The 26,943-nt window shown below is 37.6% G+C and overlaps 1 protein-coding gene across 3 annotated transcripts; it reads right to left on the bottom strand.

Moving 5' to 3' along the window:
• Positions 1-620: 620 nt before the first annotated feature.
• WDR44 (WD repeat domain 44) lies at positions 621-26,850 on the bottom strand. Of its 3 annotated transcripts, XM_067303993.1 has the most exons (21): positions 22,595-22,618; positions 21,052-21,136; positions 19,952-19,985; positions 17,730-17,804; positions 16,575-17,205; positions 15,738-15,868; positions 15,555-15,647; positions 14,464-14,600; positions 13,320-13,403; positions 12,906-13,012; positions 11,773-11,924; positions 10,325-10,463; positions 10,165-10,229; positions 8,800-8,913; positions 7,349-7,471; positions 6,419-6,610; positions 6,132-6,233; positions 4,513-4,628; positions 2,979-3,106; positions 2,158-2,289; positions 621-1,706 (listed from the first exon to the last, which is right to left on the bottom strand). In XM_067303993.1, the coding sequence occupies exons 2-21, from the start codon at positions 21,078-21,080 to the stop codon at positions 1,612-1,614; spliced, it is 2,679 nt and encodes an 892-aa protein (XP_067160094.1). In that variant the 5' UTR covers positions 21,081-21,136; positions 22,595-22,618; the 3' UTR covers positions 621-1,611. The 3 variants fall into 3 exon arrangements, with proteins under 3 accessions (XP_067160094.1, XP_067160093.1, XP_067160095.1); XM_067303992.1 differs by lacking the exons at positions 21,052-21,136; positions 22,595-22,618 and adding an exon at positions 26,750-26,850; XM_067303994.1 differs by lacking the exons at positions 2,158-2,289; positions 21,052-21,136; positions 22,595-22,618 and adding an exon at positions 26,750-26,850.
• Between the last annotated feature and the right edge of the window lie 93 nt (positions 26,851-26,943).

The following is a 26,943-nucleotide window of genomic DNA, read 5'->3' as shown; positions in this document are numbered from 1 at the left end:
AATGTCTTTGTTTTGTAACATTTCTTCACCTCTGTCAATTCAGAGGAGCTCTAAGTAACCAAAATATCCTAACACAAGACAGCTTGTCTTATCTATATTTTCAAATCAACGAATCACACTTACAAGTGTCAACTACAAATCATTTCCTATAGCATGTACCACTTCTGCATTTATTATACAGTTTGTCAGACTACATAGCCCCTTGCAACTCCTTCCTTTCTTGTTCAAAAAAAAATTTTTTTTTTTTTTTTTAAACAAAGTCATGGTCAAATTCATCTGAGTGAAGAGGAATTAAAGGAATTAAAAGAAGAGTAAGCCAAATTTCCTCCCTTTTGTACCTCCATTTTTTCACTATTGGGAAGGAAAGGATTCTTTACACACTTTTGAACTCCCCTCCTCACACTAAACTATCATAGAATTACACTTCATTCTGTTTAATATCTAGTTCCAGTACTCCATTCCTTATTACTTCAGAAAGAAATCTGTTGTCAAAGTGCCAGATCAGAAAAAGCAGAACTCAAAAGTGAACAAGTGCACACAAAATCAATGATCTTAGAAAAAGGTAGAAACTATTCACACAAAAGGCAAATTTATGAATCAAAATGGAAAAGCAGCAACAATTTCCAAGTGTGTGACCAAGTTTAATGATATATATGTTCTCTAAAACACTTGACCATCAATAACATTTCATGGGTTATGATGCCCAGAATGTTACTTCATAGGTGTTTTATATGCATATTTACAAAGACTTTCAAAATTGAGTGGCATAAACAAACAAGAACAACTTAAAACTTTAAGCTACAATGCTTAAAGAAATGTAAACAGTTTATTTTACATAGTTGTAAAATATAAGAATTTTCTAACGCAGCTTAATTTTACCTGGAAGGTGAATATAGCCTGGTGCCCATCAACAAGGAATGAGAGAATTCTTTACACGTAAGTATTGTGCTCCAGTGTGCAAAAAATTATATATAAGAAAGGAATCTAAAGTCCACAACAATTAAAAGACAACAAAAAATTTTCATGTCCTGAAGTTGAGAAGTTTATAAAAACATTTACACATGGTTGCTGACCTATCAAAAACTTGCATAACTTAAAATTCTGAATAGCTACTGCAAATTCAAGATCTTTCTCAAATGGAATTTTGTGCAAAGATCAAGCTAGATCATTTAGCATTTTTCCAGCCATTCCTCCATCCTTCCCTTCCCACCCCCATTCCTGACAACTAGTGGCCACAAGCACCACTAAAATCCTCTTGATATATGTTCAAATTAGTGCATGTAACCAAAAGGCACACACATGTGCAGATACATTTCGTGCAGAAACCTGTGCATGTTCACAACTATGTTGCAAAACAACTGCTCTTAGAAAGTTTAGAGTCTAATGTTTGGCAGGATTATTCTTACACATTCCTTTCTATTCTACAAGCCCCGGTGTTAATAGGTTGTCACTGCTTTCAAAGGATCTAGTATTTGAGTAGCTTTAAAATACAGATTTTAAAAATAAATCAGCCTGTAACATTATTATATTAGATACTTTGCTTTTGCCCACATTATTTATGGAAATTCAATTCCACAGTACCATAGCTTTATGCTGTCAGTTGCAAAACAATTAAGATACATATTTCTTTTTGTTAATGAAGACTTTGATTGCTCCAGTAAAGTCAGCTGATAAAAGCACTTCTGTGTGATCCGTCTTCAAAGCTCCTTAACAAGGAAAGAAAATAAATGGTCAGTTCTTAAAATCAAGCTCACAGTAAAAAAGAGTGATCAGCATGACACCCCTCTTCCTCTATCACCTGCCTGTTATCAAGCCATTACTCCAAGAAGCATCTGCATTTCTAGAAGAGGGACTTTTTATTAAACATGGGTATGTACAGCTCTACCTCAAAATAGCTCAGGTGTAAAAAGAATACTCCTAAAATACACAGGACTACATCTATGCCCCTCACTTCACACATTCTAAGTAGTTTTAAGAATGCATATGTTGTCAAAATGTTTAACTGCTAGGGTACGAATATATCCACTCCCCTGCAAGGATTTTTCTCCTTGAGAAACCTCCCAACTTGAAAATATTCTTTATAACCTTCTCCTCCTCACACAACATATAAGTTTTCCTTTCAGTTGGTTTCAAGCAGAGCTTATCTTAAACACCTACCAGAGGGTATGGTATCTGATGTTTCAGAATCTTCTCCCTTACTTTCAACCTCTTGCTTTTCAGAAGGTTCCAGTGACACCATCAAACCAGGATTGGGAGCAAAAATCGCAGATGTGACCACTGCATTGTGTGCTTCAGAAAGACAATCCAATTTTGATTACCTTGTTTCAAGGAACTGCTAATTTTTATAAGAACAGCAAGCATAAATTAAGAGTAAAGACCCAAAAATCTCAGTGCTAGTGGCACCAGATAAAGTCATTCAAGGAGCAATTGTCCTCATTTTATAAGCTTGAGGATCTCAGAAGTTCCTGAAAGTTCCCAAAACTGATTGGCAAGACTGCCAAAACACACGTGTGATATAAACATGGTCCTGTACTTCCCAGAATCTTTTTTTTTTTTTGGGGGGGGGGGGGGACGGGACGGGACAGCAGAGCAGATAGGGGCTGTGTTGTTTTTGTTTGTTTTTTTTAAGTCCTGCAATGAAAGAAAAACTTGCATTTGTTTTCAAAGTCACTTTTCCATAAAATGGAACTTCTAAGGATTGATGAGTATTTTGAGTAGTCTACATTCATCCAGAATCTTTGATCATCATAGAAGTGATGTTTCACTGGCAGAAATTGGACTAGCTCCTAGCTACTCGACTTCAAACCCATTTCTCGCTACCCCAGTCATGCATCTGTGAAGCGTTTCCTGAAGATGAGGTTTTCTGACAGAGCCCACTCATTAAAAACCCACAAGTTACTAACATACCCTGCTTCTAGAAAACTAATAATTTGTTCAAGCTAAATGAAAAGCACTACTGGAAAATGCTGATTTTTTACCTTTAATGCCTTCCCAGAAGTCATTACGGTCTCTTCTTACGGACGTAAACTTGCTCAAGTCATGGTATGTACTCCAAATATAAACATATTTATCTTCTGAACCACTTACAATGTAGGTAAAGTCATGGCTATGGATACAAAGAAGAAAAAAAAGCATTACTCTTCTGAACTGTTCAAAAGCTGTTCCAATGGCTCTCAAGACGACTTGTCGTTTTACAAATGCAACCAGGCTAAATTCACAATCCAATTTGATCCTTTATGTTAGTGACTGCAGAGCTCAACAAACATGCAGTCCTTTTAAGAAGGGTGCATGCAGGCTCCTTGATGCTCTCCCTCTGGAAAAAAAAAAAACAGTCCTCATGAATAGCACACAACTGATGCAAGAGCTTGATTTCATCATGGTGCACAGAAGTTGCTTTCCTGCAGCTTCCAGCAATGGAGGTTACTCCAATAGCTATGCTCAACAACGAGAAAGTGACATTATCTTTAGCTGCAATTTGCTTCTGTGTTGGACTGGAACCTGTGTGAACACCCGATCTGATATGTAATATATATTGTAAACAATTTCTATCACAGGTATAAGATCCACACAGGTGGAAAGAGAAAGGCATCCAAGAAGAAAACCAAGTAACTGCATAACACACACAGAGACAAAATAGTGCGTGCAAATCCAACTCAAGTATTTATCTTTAATTCTACTGCATATGTATGCCACATATCTAAACACATAATTGAACTCTAATACTATCTATCCTACAGCCTTATGAGTAGACATGATTTGATTTGTGAAATACTGTCAGCCTTAAAGATACTTCTAATGGCTAACAGCTGACAATCAAGATTAAACCTGACATTATTTCTTGGGCACCACCCTCTCCCTCTGCCCAAATATCCAGGTTAAACCAACACCCAAGCATTTTTCTCCTTTGGCATCTGCAAGATTCAATTTAACAAGAGCATGGAGCAAACCTTCTTCTCCTCCCCCCTCTTTTCTACCTTAAAAATCAGTATTTCCATGACAGTCATAGCAATACACTCCAAGTCAAAGAAGCTGCTCAAGACAGCACAAAGAAACAGAAACAACCTCCAACTCAGATCTGCAAGCTGCATGCTGACAGTGAAGATACACAGGCAATGACCAACAGCCTTGAACAACAGTTGGGTGACCAACACTCATCTGCACCAGTACATGATGAAAGTAAGGAAATAAAAACCTATTTACCATCACAGAGAGAAAAGATATGGTGTTCCAGCCCTACAGTTCTAGGACACTTCCTGCATTTACAGTAATAATAATGGATACACACTTACTGTCAATGCAAAAGGATTCACTCATTCGTGTAAGCTCCCTGCTCATAAGCAGGCTTGTCACTCTTGACCATAACCTTCACAGTAACTGTGGTATTCCTAGTTAGTGGCATTTCAGAAGCTCAGTTTCATACCAGGTTACACAGATTATTCAAACAAAAGCCTCTCTACTTCACCCACAGTATTTCTGAAACCCAACAACTCCATTGCCATAGTACTTCCTTACCTAAAACTGGCTTTGATTTGACTGCTGCTGTTGACATAACCCTTGTATTTCATGGATAAAGACAGATCTCTTAGGTCATACAATCTGATTCTGGAGTCATTTGATGTCACCAGTATCTAGTAAGGAAATAAATAATGAAAATTTAAACGTGGAAACCATTAGGAATTACCAATTTAGCATGCATAAGAAGGAGCACCACAATTCAGTCAGAATTCCCAGTTCTTTTAATAGAAAAAGTATAAAAAGTAACACAGGCAAAGGATAGTCCCCAAGAAGTGGGTAAGTTTTAGGACAATGACATTCTCCTTTCTGGTCCTATGACAATGGACAGAAGACAACTTCACTGTATGTCAAGAACATACTTTACTAAGGTAAAATGTGGGCCCAAAGAACAGTCATCAATTTGAAAAGCATGTTCTGGAACACATTCTACAGTAATACAGCAGAACAGCTGTTCCATTAAGGTAGATTTATGGAAAGTCATGACCCGTCAATCACAAAGCACAATTTAGAGGCCATTATTTGTTACATAAACTGAGCTTTCCTTGCTCAATGCAAGTTTGCTTCCTTTTCACGTTTTCCCAGAATTCCCAGAAAATCAGAAATTTAAATGCATTTTTCAATAAGAAACAAAGAGGCCCATGAAAGGGTCATCAGAATGAGTAAGAGTGTTCAGCTGATTAGCCCTTTTCTGGCACCTTCAAAAAGGAGCCGACCACAAGTTAGCAGTAAGTCTCAAGATGACACTATGAATAGGGTACCAGGGTAGATATCACAGATATTGACTATTTCTATTTATCTAATCATTTTATTCAAAGTTGTGACAACCCTTGAAACACTATCACTATCAGATTACAGAATTTCCTATTTGCTTTTTAAAAAGTTCATTGAGCTGTGCTTCCTTAAATCATCCAACATGCCAAGCACAGCATTTGATGCAAGCCCAAAGGCACTGCTGATTTCTGAATCTTCTGTATGTCTTTGGAATCAAGTCAGTTACATAAGTAGCAGTGACAAGAATACAATACCAGGAAATAACAGCTGGTAGTTTACTGCTCTATTAAAGCCAGCTGTTGATCCCACATAACACCTGAAACTTTATACACAAGTGAGAAACTCTCCAGTTTTAGATTATGACTTTAATACCCAACAGCGTATTCTGTGCATGAGAATTTGACCCTTTCAACATAAGACTTCAGATCAGACTGAAGTTAAACAAAAGGACCCATTCTGAAGAATGGAGTAAGCACACTTTTTCTGATTACAGCTTTGGAGCTTTCACCTTCTTTTCAGCTTCTGTATGAAGCACATTTCATGAATTCATTATTCATTTGGAAAGGTTAGTTATACCAAAGAGGTTTTCACTGAAAGTCATCTGTGAGCATTTTTTCCACTTTTACATTAATCAGAACATAATGTCATTAGAACGCTGCATAGTGGCAGAATAGAATTTTTTCCATTAGTCTAAACCAGCAAAAAGTGCTTTTATTTTAGTAACATCAGAAGACTTCTGATTTAAGCCAGTGACAGCAAACAAAAAGTTTAGCACAAACTTACCAAAGATTAGATATAAGTATCAGACTTCAATACTGAGCTGAAGTTGCACTAAAATACAGTACCTTATTTTCTCCAGGCAAGGGTTCAATGCCCGTAATTTTTCTTCCAACTCTGTTTCGGCCTCTGGTAGAACGCACATGTATTTGTGTATGGTACTTCAAGTGCTGAAAAGAAATTAAAATTTATCCTTACTTGAAGTAACTGTGTAAAAGCTTCAGTTCTAAACTATTTTGCTTTAAGTTCTAATAGATTTGTTTCCTGATACTTACATAATAAGCATGATTTTAAACCATTTGCAATTTAACATGACAAAGAAAAATTTTCAAATAGACAGTCTCAAACTTTTTACCTCTGTGTCATAGAAGATGCATCTTCCATCATATGTGCCAATGACTGCATATTTGCCATTCTGACAGAAGTTGGCAGCTGTAATCAATTTTGTCTGCCCATCTACTTCATTCCATAGTGCCACTTTTTTGTCAGGAATGTTCCAGAGTCGGAGTTTCCCATCCAGTGAACCACTTAAGAAGTACCTGTCATCCTGAGAGGACACACTGCATTACTCTCAGCTTGTGCTATACGTACATCCTGAAATACTTCCTAGAACCTTGCTGCCCCATTGCCAAATGGCTTCTCTCCAGAACCTCCCAAATAAGAATTCCCAGATGAGGTCATGAGCATTTACCAGTTACATATGACTGTTTCTAGGGAACACTGAAAAATGCTTTTCCTCTCCTTGAGTTTTATTAATATTATAAAGCTTTATGCCACAGGTTTTTTGTTTGTTTTTAATCATAAAGTTGGAAGGGACCTCCCAAGGTCTCTGGTCCAACCCTCTCTGCTCAAAGCAAGGCCAATTTCAAAGTTTAAATCAGGTTGTACAGGGTCATATCCAGTCAAGTTTTGAATATCTCCAAGGATTCCATGTACTCTCTGGACAACCTATTCTACATCATTATAAATTTTTTCCCCCCAATACTTAATTGCAACTTCCTTTTTTGGAACTTCTGACTTTTCAACAAGTTATTCAAAACTATGCCAGCTGTGAGGTTACAGCCAAAAGAAAATTCACGTTCAGCATCATGCCTACAAATGGTTAAACCACAGGAACATTCCTGATGAAGTTTTATGAAGATGAACACAAAGTTCTGGAATATTATCCAACTGAGATATTTTCAAATTCACAAACCCATTTTATTCTTTAATTGGAAATACAGGAGGAGGACTCTTGCTATTTCAAATCCTCCCTTTCGAGAGGAAAGAGAACAATTACACTTACTCTTGGATGGAATGCTATAGCAGTGACAAAGTCTATATGCTGGAAACAGCAGAGACATTCTCTTCTTGATATGTGCCATAGTCTGACAGTTTTGTCCATAGAAGAAGAAAGCAAGAAGTAATTCTGTGGGACAAGTGAGAGAATTATGTGGTTTATTAATAGACACAGAAGTACCAAAATACAGAAACAATCTGACACCTTGTATTTTTGCTTGGATTATAAGACTTAAATGCTAGCTTTCTTGCAACTGAAAAGCATCAGCTCTAAAGTCCCAAAGCTTGATCACCGATGAATATATTTAGCAGTTGTAACACTGGTTCACTAAGCAATGCAACCTGCTGAAACATTTTGCAGTTTTCTTTAGGACAGTATTTTTGAGGCACTGAGTATAGCTGTAATGCATAATAAAACAAAGTATTTTTTGATCTTCCCCTACTCCCCCCTTCCTTCATTCTGTTACTAGACTATGGGGGAGAAAAGAGGGAATTTTTGAAACTTCTTTCCGAACAAAACGATGCTGTCAGGACTGCTTAGTTTCACATATTAAGACAAAATTCTCTATTCACAACACAAATTAATTTCAGTTGCTGATGAAGTTAATGTTTCAGAAGAGGGGTGAACCAGCAGGAACAGGATAACTCTTCAAAAACAGAGTTTAATTGCAGCATCCTGAAGACTAAAGGAAGGAAGTCTCACCAATTGCTCTGCTGCCATAATATTTATCTTTTCAGATAAAATGTTTTAATTGAAGTTATCAATACTGATTAGTGCTTTCCTTAACACCAGGGCACTGATGCCTAGCTACAGTCATTTTTCTGGAGGAATCTCAATGGAAGTAAAACTTGGAAATTAGTTAAAGTATTCAGAGAAAATACTGCACAGCGGGCTTCAGAGAAGGGGTGAGAGCCCCTCCTGCCTAAGCTCCTTCAGCCAGACTGTGTTCTTAAAGAAGTCTATTCCAATATGGAGAATTAATTGAATTAGCTCCATAAGAGCTGAAAGTACAAGGTAATTCTCTGATTTAAATCTTCGGATTTAATTATCTTTGGATACATAGCAATAACTTTAAAACCTGTACACTTTGCATAAAAACAGTGCAGCATACTGAAGGCAGGAAAAGCAGTAACACCATAAATCAAAAGTCACATAATAGCTCAGTGGAAATTCCTTTCCTTCTACTCTAAACAGTTTAACTTCATTATTGAATAAATAATGGTAATTATTACTAGCTTGATTTTTTTAAATAAAACTTAAGGAAGGAACACTAAGTCCAAGAATTTTGTTCACTTTATTCCAACTGAAATAGTTGGGATAAGTGCTCTCTTAACAAACCTTATCTCTAACTGCAATAATTGTTTCATATTGTTTAGATATATAGCTCCAACAGCAACTGAAAAAAGAAAACCATAAAACCACAGGAGAACTGTATAGTCTATATTAAGGTGCCTTACTTTAGACCAGGAAAGATCAAGAAGGTCTGCAGTATGTCCTTTATATTTGCAAAACGGTCGTTGACGAAACGGGGCATTTTTATCATCTGGGTCTTCGTCAACTCCACTGCAAATCTATCAGACAAGTGTTTAGAAACATTAGAAAACATTAGCTGGAAACACTAAAAATAATTCAAAAGCAATTATTGCTTATAAAAGGTACAAGGCCAATAACAGTTTGGGGAACAATTCTAGTGACATTAAAATGAATGACACAGTAGTAACAAACAGTCATTTTTCAAGCACAATGGGCTGTGATACATCATCTTGAAATTACAAAATTAAGCTCTACATTGTCCACCAATGCAGCTTTCATTTCAATGGGATAAGCTTAAGACAGCAATTTAAGCAAACATCTTAAGATCAGCTTTTAGGACAAAGTATACCAACCTTGAAAAACTGTATTCCAACTTAGAGTATAAACTGTGAGTTAAAGTTTCCATGTTCCTAGTGCATATCAAAAACATTAACTTCATAATAAGAGATCCTTTCAGAATAAACAGGTGCAAAATAAAAGAAAACTACAAGTCCCTATACAAAAGCTCTCCAGTAAAGGACTAATACAAAACAATATCCTTAGCGTGTGTGGTTAGCCATGCATATTCACTTATCTTTGATAAGGAATGACCTCTCCCCACTGCACCAAAATGGCACACATTTTTACTGATGTTACTGCTAAAATCTTCCCTTAAAACCCTAATTTTGTCATCTGTTTCTTACACTACTGAAGATCAAAAATAGAAATAAATACATTAATTTTTATGTAAAGTTCATTAAAGTATCTGAACACTCTACAAGCAACACTGTTCTAATACTTTTGGTTGTTCATGTTCCATTTTAGCCTATACAGATGTGAAATATTAAAGAATGTCATTTTTAATATACCATCTCATTGCTCAGCTTGGCCTTTCTCAAAAAAAGTCATCAAGTCAGATATTAACCTTAAGCAATACTGTAAGGCAAAACACTAGGACAGGAAATTCAGCATTCCCCCAGCCCCTGTTAGTAGTTCACTCAAAATTCCACTCAGATGAGTTAGCTAGCAGAAAGCCACAGTGAAGCTATGCAGATTTTGTAAAGCATTAAGTTTAGCTACTTAGTTTCTTGCTTGTATTCCATACACATGGAATAACAGTATTTGACTGAAGATGTCTGTCTATTAGTAACACAGTTCACCCACACCTCAAAGATGTAATAACTCTGTTTTTACTGATGAGAAACGACAATATGTGTTTGGCTAAAGTCACAATGAAGATCTGACATTATAGAACACTGCAACCCTCCCTTCCCCAAAGTAGCCTCCCCCCTAATATGTAGCGTACATACCCCTGCATCAGTATCAGACTTTGAAGAATTCAGACTCTCTTGAGATGGGGAGGGAGAGACACGGCCTAGAACACAGGCAGAAACCCCACAGTCAACTCTAAGTTTCTAAATAACTATAATTTTTAGTGCTTTACAGCTATAGTGATGCATAGAAGGATACCTTCTGTGTTGTATTTCATCCGCATATTATTGAAATAGTCAAAAGCATTCTTTAAAACCCATATTCTCACTACATTGTCCTGTCCTGCAGATGCAAGTAATCGACCACAGTGAGAGAATTTCATTGTCCAAACAGCACCCTGTCAAAATAAAGAGTTCATTGTTTCAGCTTTATGTGAATTGCTTTTTCCCATACCAGAAAGCCTTTCTATAATGCCAACTGACATGATTTAGTACCTTACAAGATAACACAAGTAAAACATTCAAATTGTAGATCAAGGCACTGACAGGTAATTGTTAAAACGGTGGTTTGTGCAACATACTTGCAGAAACACATTGAAAGATCAGTGCACTGGAAGTTTCACTGTAGAAAACAGGACTGTTTCATGGTAAAGGGAGCTCAGTACTGCCACAGCGTTCTGTCCATCATTGATTTGCTGTTACTAAGCATACCCATTTTTAGTGATTTATAACCTGCTGTTTGTTTGCAGAAGGCGCAAGTATTTGTAGCTGCACCTAAAGTTAGCACAAGCTGTACTAACAATTTTTTGGGGAGGAAGGGAGAAGTTGTGCTTGGTTACATCAATTCTGGCACCCAAAATAAGTACTACATATATTTAATAAATCATGACTATGGCATGACGTTTTGCAAAGCTTGTAAAGACAACAATTCTTTCTCAAATGCAAAATTTACATAATAGCCAATAAAGCACAGTATCACACACATACAATATTCCATTTTCTTGTTATTTAATGAACAGCTATTTAATTAGGCATTTGACTGCCAACCTAGCATCCTTTCAGGATATCTTTTGGAAAATTTTCTAAGTTTTAAGAAGCAAACTATTGGCATGATGGAAATTAACACAAATTGAGTGCCAGTAGGACTGAAAACTTTAGCTCTGAAAGATAAGCTGGAACTCTTCAGTTACCAAACTGATTGCTGTAAGCCATCATCCTTAGCTTAACAGTTAAAATAAGGGCCAGTTTTAATTGTTGTCAGAGAGTTGCTGTCAGCAGAAGAATCAGGGGAGTCTGGAACTCTAGAATCCATTTCAGATGCTGCAGGGGAGCACGCACACTTTCAACAGTGATAAATAGGTAGTTTTTCTGCCTTACTCACCACAGTCATCTCTTTGAAAACCTCACATCCCAATCTCTTCCCCGATCATCACAATCCACATATCTCATTAATCTCTCCCCACTTTCACCTCCAGAACCTATCTAATAGTTCTGTTCAATACTTTGATTCATACCTCTTGCACTCACAATTGGCAGATTATTTTTTTCACTGCTAGGTGGGTCAAAATCTGAACTTGCTGCTCTGTGCTCAGTTCTGGTAGTGGACCACAGCCCTCATGTCTGGAGGTCATCACACAGACGAAAACTTGAAGTTCAATGTCAGGCTGAACACATTCAACAAAACCACAAATGAAATTTCAGACTTACCATATGCTCTCCACTGAGATCCTGAACTACTTTAATTTGTTCAAAGTCATAGGGTCCCTTGAAGCCATGGGCTGCTTTGAACTTAACTGGTCTTGTGTATGGCATCCCTTCATCATCGCTTGAAGAAGGATCATCTTGATCTGTATGGAAGACTAAGAGGAAAACAAATTTAGAAGTATATTGCAGCAAACATTTATTCTATTAGTAAACATTTGCCAATACTTTCTGATAGCCGATTAGTCTTGAATCAACAACTCTCTATAGTCAATTTTAAAATCTTAAAGCAAGACAAGGGTGCTGTCGCATCAAGGTCTAAAAATACATCTACACTAGTTTTAGGCTGTAGTGAATACACTCAGCCAAAATAATTGCTATCAATTTTTGTTTTGCCCCCCTTCTTGCATCAGCTCTTGCATTCATCAGATCCTGCACTGCATCATTTCTGGCAGTTTAATATGTACTGAAAAGTAGTCATTGCATTTTATGTTTCTTCCCATTGAATGTGCTGAAATGGCCCAGTAATTAGTCCGTGGAGGATGCAAACAGACAAAAGAGCTGGGGCAAACAGCCACTGGCAACATAGAATGTTAAGGTGCAGCAGTTCTATGGCACTTACTTCAGATTGCGTTAGATTAGCTTACTGAAGTACTGGAAATCTGCCTGAAAGGAGGAATACTGATGAGACAAGAAGGAGGGGAAGAAGGTTCAGTTTTAACCGGGAAACCTTCTATTAGAAGTTCAAGCTATATGAGAATTCTAATGCTGGGATAAGTAATCAGCAAACCATTTTATTACATGAAAATAATGAAGACAACCCCCACTTCTACTTTTGCTGGGAGAGCTTTCCAGAAAGTTTACATTTTGATATCCAGACAACTTTCTAACAGCACAGGAAAAATTATTCAACTGATTTAGCTGAAAAGGTCCCTCAACTACCACTCTACAAGGATTAATCCCTGTAACCCGATAGTCTCAGAATGTCTACTAAGCTACAAGCTTTAGCTCTAAGAAGCCACATTGCGATCAACTGTATACAGCAGCAGATGTCCCTCAGCCAGCTTTGATTCCTAGAAGCCCAAAACCCAAAACAAAAAAACCAAAACAAAACAAAACAAAAAAACAGTTTCACTGACCTTCATCTCGAACACTCTTAACTTTATTTACAGCACGTTCCCCATATTCTTCAGCAAGGTGCTTTGCTCGCTTTACAGATTTACCCAGGAACTTTTTCAGCTGGGTCCTTAAAAAACCAAGGGTACTTTTTCAGCATATAATACTGGCAAATTCTTATTTTTGGTATTATGAATCAAAAGTTATGATTAGAAATGCAATATTATCTCTTTCCATTATTGCTTCTTAAAATAAGCATTTAGCTTGACAGCAGTCACAATCTTCAGTTTAATTACAGAACAATGGGCTTACGCAGTTTCAGTTATTACTTGTGCTTAAAGAAAGATAACTTGCTCAAAAATCGGAAGGGGAGCCTCAGCTTAATAAAACAGAACAGAACTGCCTTTTCTTTGTAAGGACATGAAAGAATATCTTACGTTTTTTGTTTTAACCTCCCTCCATCAGAATCTGTTTGCTGTGTCTGCATTTTGTCTTCATCATCAGACTGTGCTGCGTCATTACTAGGAAACACAGAAGTGATCATCATTTAGTACAAAACCATAATGAGCCTAAATCGAGTGAAACATTATTAAAGTAGGATCATTATTTAGGACCCATCTTTACTCCTTAACATGGCACATCAAAAGTACATGATGTTCAGCAAGTAATGTAACATATCTTGCAATCCTGAGGCATCTTGAGACTAAAACTGCATACACTCTCCAGATGCCAAAGCCATATATTGCTCTCTTCTGCAAACTCAAAGCATCACAGTAAACTTAAGCCTGGAAAGCTAAAAGCAGACAAAATAAATCACATACAAGAAGAAGTTTTTGTATACTTTGTTTTCCATAGATAACAAATAAGGTAATATTGCTTAATGCTGAAAATTCACAGTAAGAGTTTTTACACAGAAGAGTAAGGTTCTATAGAAGTGAGCTTTCCAGTGCTATACAGAAATGCAAAAACCTAAAAATTGTCTGATGTATAATGCACATAAGTTTAGACCTTTGAAATAAGTGTCTAGAATGACATGATTTTCTGATAAGAAACTGCTTTAGTCTATTACAATTCACAAACAGATTCAGTTTTAAACATTACGATGGCCTAAAGCTTTGTTGAAAGCAAAGGAAAACCCCAAAGTACTCAGCTATAATGATGACTGCAGACCTTCAGAGCACCAAGGTCTACCAAATTAAACACTGAAAAAAAATTACAGGAGGAGTTAGCATAAGCAACACGTAGTACTTGAGCATAAATTGTTGTCAGTTCTGTTCTGAATTAAATCGATTTAGTACATCTATTACTAACTAAAGTTCAGCTGGATTTTCAGAGATACTTGACTGTCAAGTTCCAGTGATATCAATCTTTAGTCAACTTAAGATACAAAGACTCACAAAACAATTCTGTTGCCTCAATAAATAGCCTAGTTTATTGAGAATTGGGAATTATCACTCATGTTAGACAGTAAGAAACAGATGGGTTGGGACTCCCTTACATGCATTAAAAAAAAAGTTTTGATACATGCAAAGAGTATGAGCGCAGCACTATCAACAATCTGAAAGCTATCTTCATTCATACCCGACATATTCTTTAGTCCTCCTCATGATATGCAAAGTCAGGGGATTAATGCCTGTTGGCAACTTTTCTTCTGCCAAACTCAGGGGTATTTCTTCACCTGTATCAAGGTTTTTTATCATTACACTTGCTAGAATTTCCTACAGAAAAATAAGATGTGAAACCAAGATGACTTCATTAAGCCCCAAAAGCTAGAGCAAAACAAATCTGGTCTTATGGGTTATTTGTCTTAATAGGAAATTCTGTAATTCATTATATATTTACATTACAAAGACTAAATTTACAGGAATAAGCTTACACTAAAATCACCTTTAGTAGGTTAGCACTACCATAATACTCTAGCAGCTATACACAGATTAACAATTACATGTCATCAAAAGCTTGTTTCATAAATCTGAAATGGAGCTATGTAGGCATGTGCCATTGCCTGACACCTTCCACGCTAACATCAAACATATGTAACTGAAAGATTTTGAAGCCTTTCCTTTTTCAGTTATTCTAACAGTTTTAGTTTAGATTTAGGCAAAGACTAACTTTACCCACAGGAAAATACATTTAGACGTAGCTAGTACTACGCAAAGGGAAAGAAGTTCTTCCTGGAGCACGAGTACACTGTTGAATAACCTATTCAACAATAGCAAAATACCTAAACATACAAATATACACACAGCTGGCAACAGCTTCATGACATCATTAGGATTAATGGAAGTTATTAACTGAAAAACCTGCTTCCTAATATTAGTAAAATTATTCTCTTCTGCTAACTCTTTCCCCTTTCAGATGCAGGGCAATGCCAAGTTTGCTGGCATTCCCTCATACGGAAATCTTATAACATGTCTGTATATCTACCAACCAATACAGCATTCCAGATCTACCACAGCTTACACCTTCAAACACAGTAACACCTAGTGACTCAAGGACCACAAAGTCCTTACATAGGAGGAACAGCACGCTAGCTTTTGCTGTTCAAGTCCCTGGTCACAACATATAGTGCTCAGAGTGCAAAGAATGACCTGAGACTATGCTAATTCATTCAGCAGACTGGAAAAAACAAGCACAAGAATGTATTATGTACAGACCACAATCACTAATACCTCATCTGTGAGCTCTCTTCCAGAATTAGACCTTGGTCTTTGTGGTCCAAGTACTTCATTTGCTGTTTGGCCATCAGCTGTTTTCCCATTTTCCTGAAATTTTGCAGACATAGAATACATGATCTCTAGTGTTACACAGGAAGTGTTACAGCTAGTCTAAGAGTTATAACCATTTCCCAATACCTGTGCAGTAACTATTTTATCTCCACTAGTTGCACTTGCCAAATCCAAAGAAGGCTGAGAATCTTTGGGCAGGCCCTCTGTCATTGTACTCGGAGTTAAGAGACCACCAGCTGTAAAATGCTCTCGAGGAACTGAAAAGAGACTTCATATTAGGAAGAAGAATGTAACATTACCCATAGACAGGCTAGAGCTTACCAGAATCCTAACATCATAGCTGCACTCCTAAATGCCCTTTCTGGCAATTTTTTTTGTTTTTATTTTAAAATCAATTGCCACTGAATCTGTCTTATCAATTATATTTTTAATATGTAGCTGGAGGCACAGGGACGATTTCAAGCCTAGTCCTCTAAGAAGTTTTATTAGCAAATTGCTTTTTCCTTCTGACAGTTTTTCTAGTATCCCAGGACTACTCATATTCATGACACCTCAGTTTACATCTCAATCTGTATTTCCATGCTGATACAGATTGCACATACTTCATTTGAAACATGTAACTTCAGACCTGTGACAGCCTTGTGAAAAAAGGGTCACTTGATTACTCTGATATTTAGCATAATCCCCCTCCTCTCCCATATTGCCATGGCCACTTCTCCTTCCTTACAGAAGTAGCTATTTTGGCAGAAGGTGTTAGTTTCCAAAAAAGTCTATGTAGTAGGAACATCTGTAATTCAAAAGGGAATTTTTCTACACTGTAAGTCTAAAGCTCAGACAGTTATAGGATTTTTTCCTTGTTTACAGGTCAATTAGTCTGAAATCAAGAAATTTAATGATTCTTCACTCAAAGCAGAAAAACAGTAACCCTGTAGATAACTAAAGCCATCTAGATACAATACTTGCCTTCTAAAACAGGTTTTTGTACTTCAAAATCCAGTTCACTCTTTTTCTTCCGTGGTGGTGGAGCAGGCCGGGCAGGTGGTGGTGGTCTTGGAGGAGGAACATTTGTTGGAGGTGGTGGTCGTGCTGGGACAGGCTTCTTTGTGCTAGCAACTATATCAGGTTCTACAGTAAGCTGCCTTGGTGGTTTTGCTGGAGGCATTTCTTCTGTTGTAGAAAGGTCTTTGGTAGATAAATCTGAAGCCACTTGTTCTAAAGCATTTGCTTCTTTCTTGTTTGCTACTTCCTCATTTTTTGATGTTTCTTCTTGTGCTTCTGTTTCATTGTTTTTATGGTCAGCTGCATTGGTAACTTTTGAGAGTTTATTAGTTTCTTGTTGCTCAGAAGTAAGCAAAAGCTTCCCAGAGGCCAATTCAGTGTCCTCACACACACTCTGATCCACTGGTTCTCTAGGATCTTCTTGTAATGATATTTTAGCAGATAATACTTCCGGAATACTACTAATGATGCCTGCTCCAGAAATCCAAGCATTTGCATCTGAAGTTGGAATATGCAGTTCTTTTCCTCTAGAAGCTAAAGAATCATTATCCAGTTGTTGTACCTTCTGGCTTTCTTCTATAATACTGTCAATAATCTAGGGAAAAAAATGAAATAAAACCATCCTACTGTTAAGTATCAGGCATTCCTGGGGGGCACTGACCAGTCAGTCTGTACAATACCACAAAAACTCTTCCACTGAAGAGTTGCTTTGTATACAAAATATATTTTGTTTAAAAGCTCTGGAGACCAGAACCCAGGGGCAGAAATAGGCCTATCTGAAAGATAAGACAAAGTGAATCATTTCCATTACATTTTATTACTCTTTAATAAACTTATATTCTGAGAGAGGAAGTTAGGTAACCAAAGGTGCTTGGCTCTTCAGAGGTTCTTACACCCAGCTATAAATGATTCTGAAAATTAGACAAATAATTTAACAGTGAACCCTAAAAACATTTTGAAAATAATCAGCCTGATATTTACCCTTTAGATGAACAGTCTCACTAATGTTACTGATAAATTCTAACCTATGCTAGTTTTAGGATGAGGCCTGATTAGCGTTCTTAAATTATTTAACATTTCTAGTACGATGCTGAAAATGTAGAGCAATATTTAACTTACTTCTTTTGAATCATCTTGTTTCATTTCTTGTACAGAGACTTCATTTCCAACTTTGTGTAATTGACTGTCTGTATCCTATGAAAAAAAAAAAAGACATAGGAAAAGGGTAGTAAAAAGTTCTTGAATTAAGATGAATTAACAAAGCAAGTTACAACCAGTTAGACAGCATAAAGGACAAGCATTCTGCTACATTTTAAACACATTACTGTTTAAACATCTGACAGAAGTAATGCACAGTATATACCAAAAGCATTTCACACTACCATACATAAAGAGACAGCCTGCACAGTATTAAACAAAAAAGCTGTTCTACTCCTCCTGTCTACAGACAGGAAGCTTTCTTTAGATTTCTGTTGAGGCCAGCAGTCCTCAATTCTTACTCCAGAATGTTTAAGTCCCCAGAGACACTCTTGCTAGTATAAAATATTTTTTTTTGTTAAACTATGAATTTAATTCAGCTTATACTGGTTTGGAAGTGTGCACGATACATACTCTCCATATTAAACAGAAGGATAATATTCATTTCTCAACAGTTATTTTAAGGACCTCTACATATTTTTTGGACCCTGACAAGATTGACAGGGTGACCACCTAGTACAGATATGCAACAAATTTCTCCTCAGATTTTTTTTTTTTTTTAATTTTAAGAAGACTAGCCAGTATATGGAACAACATTAAAATCTGTTGTTACTAAATGAATGCCTGGTCAGAAATACTAGATGCTATCTATAACTATAAACCTATATTAAATTATAGGGACAACCTTCAACTAGTAAGTCACAAACAACAGAATCTTTAGAGCATACTAAAGTACTATTTCACACTTGAAAAATCCTAGGCAGACATCCACTTTAGAGAGTTCTGACCTCAAGAAATGACATATCAAGCAGAGACAGCTGCAATTACTAGAAAAATTCCTCCTGTCCGCTCCTTCCCCCACTTCCATAAAAATAGCCTTTCTAATCTAAATGTGCATTCTATTTTGCTTTATCACTAAAGTTAATCTTCAAAGGTATGACAACTTAAATACTTAAGAGTAATTCATGTCTACAGAAGCCCATTATATTAATTGCTAATTCTGTTGACATTAAACTCACACCTGTTAAACTTTGGACTTAAATATTTCTAACCTGCTCCAAGACAAACTATACCATTAGTCACAAATTCTGTGAACTGATATGGTACCAAGCAGAGAAGTAACTACTTTTTCACCTTCAGAAAGTTAGTTTTGAGCAAGTGACTTGGGAAGATGCTTAAGAATTCTATACTCAATATACAGATCTTTATAGCTGAAAATTCCCACTTCCATTGACATAAAAGTTTTGAAGTGGATTGTTTGCACTGAGTTTAGTCAGAAAATAATGGATCCATATTTCTTGAAAGGCTTAAACATTTAATATTGTATTATTAAAGGGGCATTAAGTAGAACAAAATAAAAATCTGTTCCCAAATGATATCACTGTAAAAAGATTATTGATTCACTGACAGCTGGGGAGCAGAGTGCTACCACTTAGTTTCTACCACTGCTGACTAATCAAACACTACTGTTTTCACTACGATTGCCCAACACTTTCAGGACAAAATGTCGAGCCTTTTTTTATTCTATGCAGGAGCGTTGCAGAGCATCACCTTTGGCCCCTCTGACACCAGACAATGAATGTTATCTGTACAATGTTCCAACTCCTAGCCTACTTCAGTGTCAGATTCAGCTGCACTGTCACTATGCACAGATGCAGCATACTAATTACCTGCGTGGGAAGTGGCAACCCTATCTCAATAAGCTAAATATAGTGTTTTATTTTCATATAACCTAAAGGAGAGGCTTTTGAAGTACAAACACTAAGATTTTTCTTATTTTGATGACAGAAAGGAGTAAAGTCAACTATTTCATATAAATCAGACCAAAACCCAAGTGCTGTAGAGACTTGCTTATTACTCACAAATTACTTGAAAGAGGATAGTCTAATAATTAAGTACAGCTCAATTAAATTGCAAATATAAGTTTCAGAGTAAAGTTAGCTTCAAGACATGTTAACATACCCTAAATAAAAGGAAAGCTGGAAATTCAAGAGACATCAGCACAATTGTTCCCTACAACAAGGAGAGTCCAGAATTTCCTATCTGTGTAGTAGTTAGACCATCACAGTATGTCTACATTTGGTAAAAGTGCTAAACACAGTGTTCTTCAGTAAGTATTTGATTGGTTTTACGTAGAAACGCACCTTTAGTACATGAGATCCAACTTTTGTCGGTGACCTGATAGAAAGAAGAAGATAGATTTAGGAAAAGCTTCAAGAGAAAACAAACAAAAAAACCCACACTCATCACAATAAGCTTCATATTAAACAGAATCTGTAAGGCAGTCTTTTTTACAGAGAATGTATACTTCATACTTTAGATTAGCAAAGTGAATGCTTCTGATACTGCTCCTTTACACAAAAGGCTCCAAACAGAGCTAACGGCCCAGCTATCCCTGAGATACAGACCTCACAGTTCCTATAATCCCCCAAAGTTTCTCAGCAGCAGCTATGAGAAATCATATTTCTATCACTCTTTTCTAATAAACTGATGCTATTCCTAAGGCACATTTAAAAACATTTCCCATTAGAGAGAATTTAGAATTAGCATTTAAAGAAAGCATAGGTTGGACAGCAAAGAAACACAAAGCTTTCAGCAAGAAGTGTGAATGCTCTAGTATCCTCTGGATCAAGTGCATGAATCCTAACCTGTATTATCAACACCATCATATCCATTCTACTCTTCAAACTCTCTAGCAAATGCAAGCTTTTGCTTATAACCATTACGCTCAGTAAATATAAGCATCTACATCATAACAGGAGGGAACCAGTTTTGCACTATTTGCTTTCTAAAACATATACTCTGAAACAGTGAGTTGTATTAGCATCCATTCACACATAACCTTTCGTTTAACTAAACAGAGGGAAGAACAAGGTATCTTAGGGGACTGGTATCAAATAATTACTTCTCTCTAGGTCATCAATCAAGTCTAACCAGCAAACTGTCAACTTTTATTTCCATTTTCACAAGATCTTCGGTATTCACATATTGAGTCACATTGCTGACTGATTATAGCCAAGCAAGACCCTGTTAAAGAAGTCTGTTGGCCACAAGCAGGGAACAAACTACAATTTACTACCTTAAAGGTTGCATGCAACCTGGATTGCACAAGCATCCCAACTGGCTGCTGAGTTCAGTGACATTTAACAATTTACATCATCTTGTACTAACAATATATACAAATAGAGATCTCGGTCTTATTTTGATCTACAGCCTTGAAAATGATAGTTTAAAGGGACAATACCTTCCAAAAGAAAGTTGTTTCCATTTCATTTTTAAGCTATCATTGTTATGCCAAAAAATTAAGTTTCCATTCTTCTGTTTACCACCTGAAAGTGTTTTATGGCAAAAAGAAAACGCCACTGTATAAATGTGAGCTTAAGTAAGCAAGAAAGTTCAGTGGATTTACATACAGTCTCTTAAATCTACATGTTTCTGTCCAGATATGTACACTTGAGACAAGGTGTATTCTTTCTAGAAGGAAATGCTAACCCCAGTATGCAAAAAAAGGCAAAATCAGTATTTTGACCTGAAGAGCAAACATGAGTCTTTCATTTCCCATATCAATATATTGCCAGGGAAGGTCAGAAGGCCAGCCTGTTTTGAACTTCCAGTTACTGAAACATTTTCAATTGCACTAAACACTCATGGATTTCAATAGAAACAGTGACAAACCTGTGTGTCAGCGTTTCATTAAATCCAAAATACTTCTACAGCAATAAAATACAGTTACAATTACTATAGTACTTAGGCTTCAGCAAGGAGTAGGGTCCCATGGTACCAAACACTATTTAGACTTCACAGCCTAAAGAAAGCGCAAAAACCCTCAACTGCAAATACATACTTTATAGCTTTTTATTGAGACACCTCCCACCAATTGTCATGTCACTCCTGGTACAGGCAAATCATTCCTGCACTGGTAACACAAAATCTGAGGTTCAAAAGACCTTGTTTCCATTTCTAACTTCTTTAGCTACGTAATTAGTTTCCTGGAAAATCTGCACTCAAACTAAAACAGATGTTATTACCCACTCTCAAGCATTATTCAAATGCCTTAGGAAAAAGCTACTCAAGTGATAAAGACTACTAAGATACCATGTATAGAATATAAAACAGTACTGGGAGCTTGATTATCAAATATACAATACTTATGTTAAGATGAACCTTTGTCATTGAAATTATATCCTTTTAAAACATTCCAAAGTTTCCATAATGCTTTGGCAGTAACACCAGATCAGTTTATAGTATAACCAAATAAATTTAGCAGCTTGCCTGAGGAATATCTGAACCACATGCACGTAAGCATCATCGCTCCCTTATCAAAGTAATGACTAGTTTCTTGTGTGCTGTTACATTTATAAAGACAAAGTATGTCACAGAAGTCGATAACTGAAGCCTCTTGCAGTTTAACATTACTCTGCAATAGTCTCACTTTCCCAAGCACTTGAAGTTACCAGCCTTTTCCCCTCCTAGTTTTACTTTAGGCCACTAGGTTTTACAGATGCAGTATCTGAAATGCCTGTACTTTTCAAAAAGTATGTATAGCAGCAAAGGTGTCTGAAAAGATTTGCTATGAAGATCAACCTAATGATCAAATATTAATCTTGCTTTGGAAGTTCTGCAGCTTTACAGGGTTATCAGGTATAACACGAAGTCTGACATACCACAGAAAACTTAAGGCAAACAATTTTTTTGTCATGTGTTATTGTTTAGTAAATAATGGGATTACACATTTGACAACAATGGATCTTAGAAGCATTTTATTTGAAATTCATTCTATAACTTACGTTTTCTTTTGTAATACTGGCCATGATAGCACTAGTTTAACAGATGGGATGTTCAAGGTTATCTATAAAGATTAAGGTAAAATAAATATATAAATAAATAATCCTATTTTACCTGCACAAATATAACCAGATGTCTGAAAGTCAGGTAAACTCGCAAAGAATGTTATTTTTGCATTTATTCAGCTTTCAAATTCATCCTGATTACCGACCAGGCTATATAAAGCTGCCTTTCCCACTACTTGGTAGCTTCAAGCTAGTGCCTTTTCAAACAAGGGTCTGAATCTTTACTAAGCTTCCATTTTCAGCACATTCTTGATAAATTTTATGACTGGAAACAAAACACTAAGCCCTTCAGAAAAAAAAAAAAGTGTGTGTGGGGGAGCATTAAAAACTACTGGTTTTGGTCAAAACCCCAGGGTTAACCTGCCTGCTTTCCTAGAATGATCAATATTGTTAGAGAAAAGATATGTTAACAGGCATATGGAAAGAGCGAATGTACAATAGTAGATTGTACAGAAGATACAGGTTGAACCACAGCCAGTCCAGTAAACGTATTTACTGTTGTTCTTCAGCTTGCAGAGGCATATGATGTTCTCCTCCCCCTAACCTATGGCTGGCCTGGAAGCTACAATTATTCTTGATGCAGCTCTCTGTGGTAGTCCACACTTTTGAAACCACAAGGATTCATCACTGCAATGCACTCTCAGCTACCCTTGGAAAGCACTCAGGAACTTCAGCTAACTCAGGACACAGAAGCTTGTCTGCAGTGCAGCAAGCTACTACGCTGACAGAACTAATGCTCCATACTACATCTATTTGCTGCTGAGATCAGTTTTGGATGTTGGCTAATATACACACAAGCAAAGGTCGTGCTAAGCATATCCCATGGGTCATCAGGGTACAACTTAGCATTAACTAATTTCCTACAGAGAAGAAAACTCAATGCTTCAGGAGAAATGTAGAAGCAACTTCAGAAAGACAGGATTACTGAGATTAGAATTCAAGAACCTAAACTGATTAAGGTACTAGAGGTTATTTTTCATTATTCACACTGTCTCTTGGATACAGTGCCTTTTGTTTAGTTTCTTGTAACAATTCTTTAGGATAAGAGTACACTACACACAAACTGGCCCTTTACTATTAGGCATATGATGTTCAAACTGCTTGGCAGTTCTTCATTTTAGAGTGGGTGTCCCCTTTTTCTTATAAGTAAGATATAAAAGGGTCAGTCACATGCTTGCATCTGAACAAGTGTGCCTTACTTCATATTTTCCTCTTCTCGAAACTGTGTTTCTCCTTCAGGGGAGTGTTCATGCCTCTAATAATTTCATTGTCTTTTTCTAGACCTCTACTATGGTTATAGTCTTTTGCAAGCAGAGTGACAAAGGACATCTGTACATAGTGTACACACAGTGTTACTACATTTTCAGCCTTCTTGATTCTTTTCTGTCACACTACCTCTGCTCCCCCCTCCACTGGCTAGTGGAAGGCATCAAAATAGATGCCTTCATTGACTGGTCTACACAGGCACATAGTTTTTTGGGGGTTTTTTTGGGGGGGTCTATAAAAACTAATAGAAACAGACAGGGTTTGGGATCCAGTTATCCAATAGATGGACACTCTCCATATGTGCTGTCAAGAGCACAGTTACACATAAAAGGAAAAATGTACTGCAAAAGTGAAGCTTGCAGGCCTAGCCAGAGGATGCAGTAGTCTCCAAATACCTGGTTTAACATACTTCATCTTACAGTAGTCATCAATCCTGCAGAGCTATCTCAGCCCATAATCATCTGAAATAAACATTCTGTAACAAGTTCTGTAATTTTTGCTAATTAATCCTTAAATAGCACCAGTTATGTATGTTTGAGGATACAGATATGGTGCTTTCCTCGATGAGGATCTTGAGCCTCAGTACCAGTTGACTTATGATGGGAATTGGAAACTTACACCAACTTGAAAATGCCACTTTTGCACATCACAGAAGACGATTAGTAAAAACAATTAAATAGCAAAGAAGTCAGTAAGCTTACATAAACCTTCAGTTGTCACCACTTTCAGAAGTTCTGTATCAGCAGTTACTAAACTTCCCCACACAGAACTCTGGGCAGGAGGGAGGAAGCTACAAAACCCACTTAAAATCCCATATGAATCATGAGGGCAAATACACCTATACAGCTTTGGAAAAAGCTGGCTACAGTATATGCTACAAAAAAAGGATCTCCAAGCACTTTTGCTGATCAGAGTGCTTACTGCACAAGCAGATAATTCAAACTGCAGAGAGCAATATGCACTTTTTTTTCAGTTGACCTTCCTCCCATGAGGTTTTGATTTTTTTTGGTGCATCCCAATTCACATTACACATGCAGAAGTCTCAAAACTATGATCTACATGCCAACTTCTCAGAAGTGGCACACAAACATGAAATTAGCTCTTGAGAAATCTCAAAGCTTAGAGAAAAATACTCTCCATATTGTTAGTACTATTATGTAGTGTGCAATCCAGATACTGAATAAGCCCTCTGAGATCACCTCTTTACTTGACTCAAGCCAGTTGAATGCTATTGATTTCAGCCAATGGTGCATCCTTATAGATTATGGAAAGCAATATAAAAATAAAAAGGCATCTTCAATTTTAATTTCTAATGCATGACTTCATAAAATGAAATTCTGTTTAGATATAGGTTGGGGGAATCTTCAAAATCTGAACATACAGCATTATTTACAACAAATGCAAGCTATTACACATTATACACAGAAGCCTACTAACCCTAGCACACACCTCAGTGAGGCTAAGCTATGGCTCCATTTGCACCTGAGCCAGATTTAACAGCTCATGCCTACCAAAATATCCATTTTCTCCTTCCTGCCTCTCCTACTGCTAGTCACACAAATCCAACACCCTCACACCTCCCAGACCCTTCTGTTAACTAGAAACAGCAAAAACTATTTAGTGTGTTCAAACAGCTTTCAGCTGTTTTCAATTACTTTGAGTTAAAACAACACACAGAAGAGTTCAATAAACACCAGTGCCAGTGCAAGGTAAGCAGCTGGAGCAAGACCTCATTTCATATTGCTATTTCAGCAATAGCAAGCTGTTGATTTGGCTCACTACATCTTGCGGAACTGTATGCCAAAATATGCTTTTCACGAGGCTACTTAAAAAGCAAAGTTCAGAAAGGCTTTGACACAGGATATGTGCATAAGCAGAGCAAACCTAGCCTTTCCTTTGTTCTAGGCATCCAGTGACCACCGATATACAAATTAAAACAAGCGCTTAGTCAATTATTAAAGCTTCTAATGGACAGATTCCACAAACTATTTTATTGCTCTTCAAACAACTACATAAAACCTCACCCTACGAGATCAAGTGATGGAGAGGTCTGGTCCAGACTATGTGAAAAATAGAACTGATACAACTCAACCTATTCAACATACAACCGGAAAGAGAGACATTTACATTTTAAGAAGCGGGAGCGTATTTGGCTACGCCACAACACAGGGGTTCAGTTCGGTTTGAGGGAAGAGCAGTAAGAATTACCATTATAAAGTACTGTTAAAAATCCACTACACCAAACCATACAGTGACTAAATACAATACACAGCACACAGAAACATAACCACTAAAAACGAAGGATACAGTGCACCAGAAGTTGTTTTGCACACAGCAACAGTTAGCCTCAGAAGAATCTTATCCTGCCTTTTCAGAAAATCGGTTACTCTTATCAAGTTTCAGAGATTAGTTCTGTTGGGACCTAAATTTATCGCCGCACGTCTTTTCTAAAAACTACATGCTGTCCGCCCAAGGAAAGCAGATATGATCTCATCAAGATAATGGCTACTGCCAGCCCCACAAGCCTCAGAAAGCGCATCGAGAGCGGCTTGATTTCTTCGCATCCTCTCGACTTTCGGGCTTGCCAGTCGCTCAGCCACCCCACAGCCACGCACTACCCCGCCTGCCCGCGGCCGGGACGGCGCGCCAACCCCGCCCCGAGCGCGCAGCCCCGTGGTGCGGGGAGCCGGGGGACGCGGGGCCTGGGGCAGCCCCCCTCCCCCCGCAGCTCCCCAACGGCCGTAACGGTCGGGAGCCACCGCCTCCCCTCAGGGCCGCGCTGAGGGAGGGCAGGGCAGGGCAGGGCGGCGGCCGCGACGGACTCACGGCGCGGGGGAGGCGCCCGCCAGGTGCACGTCCTCGGGCGCGTCGTAGAATTCCTCGGTGTCGCTGTCGGAGGCCATGGCGGCGCCGGGCCGAGCCGCACCGCGCCGGGCCGAGCCGCCGGCAGCGCAGCGCAGCGCGGCCGCCGCCACCTCAGGGCAGGGCGAGCGGGGGGGGGGGGGGCCGGGCGGCTCTCG

The sequence above is a fragment of the Apteryx mantelli genome, chromosome 13 (genome assembly GCF_036417845.1).
Source record: "Apteryx mantelli isolate bAptMan1 chromosome 13, bAptMan1.hap1, whole genome shotgun sequence".
NCBI classification, from domain to species: domain Eukaryota; kingdom Metazoa; phylum Chordata; class Aves; order Apterygiformes; family Apterygidae; genus Apteryx; species Apteryx mantelli.
This window is presented reverse-complemented; position numbering and strand designations above follow the sequence as displayed.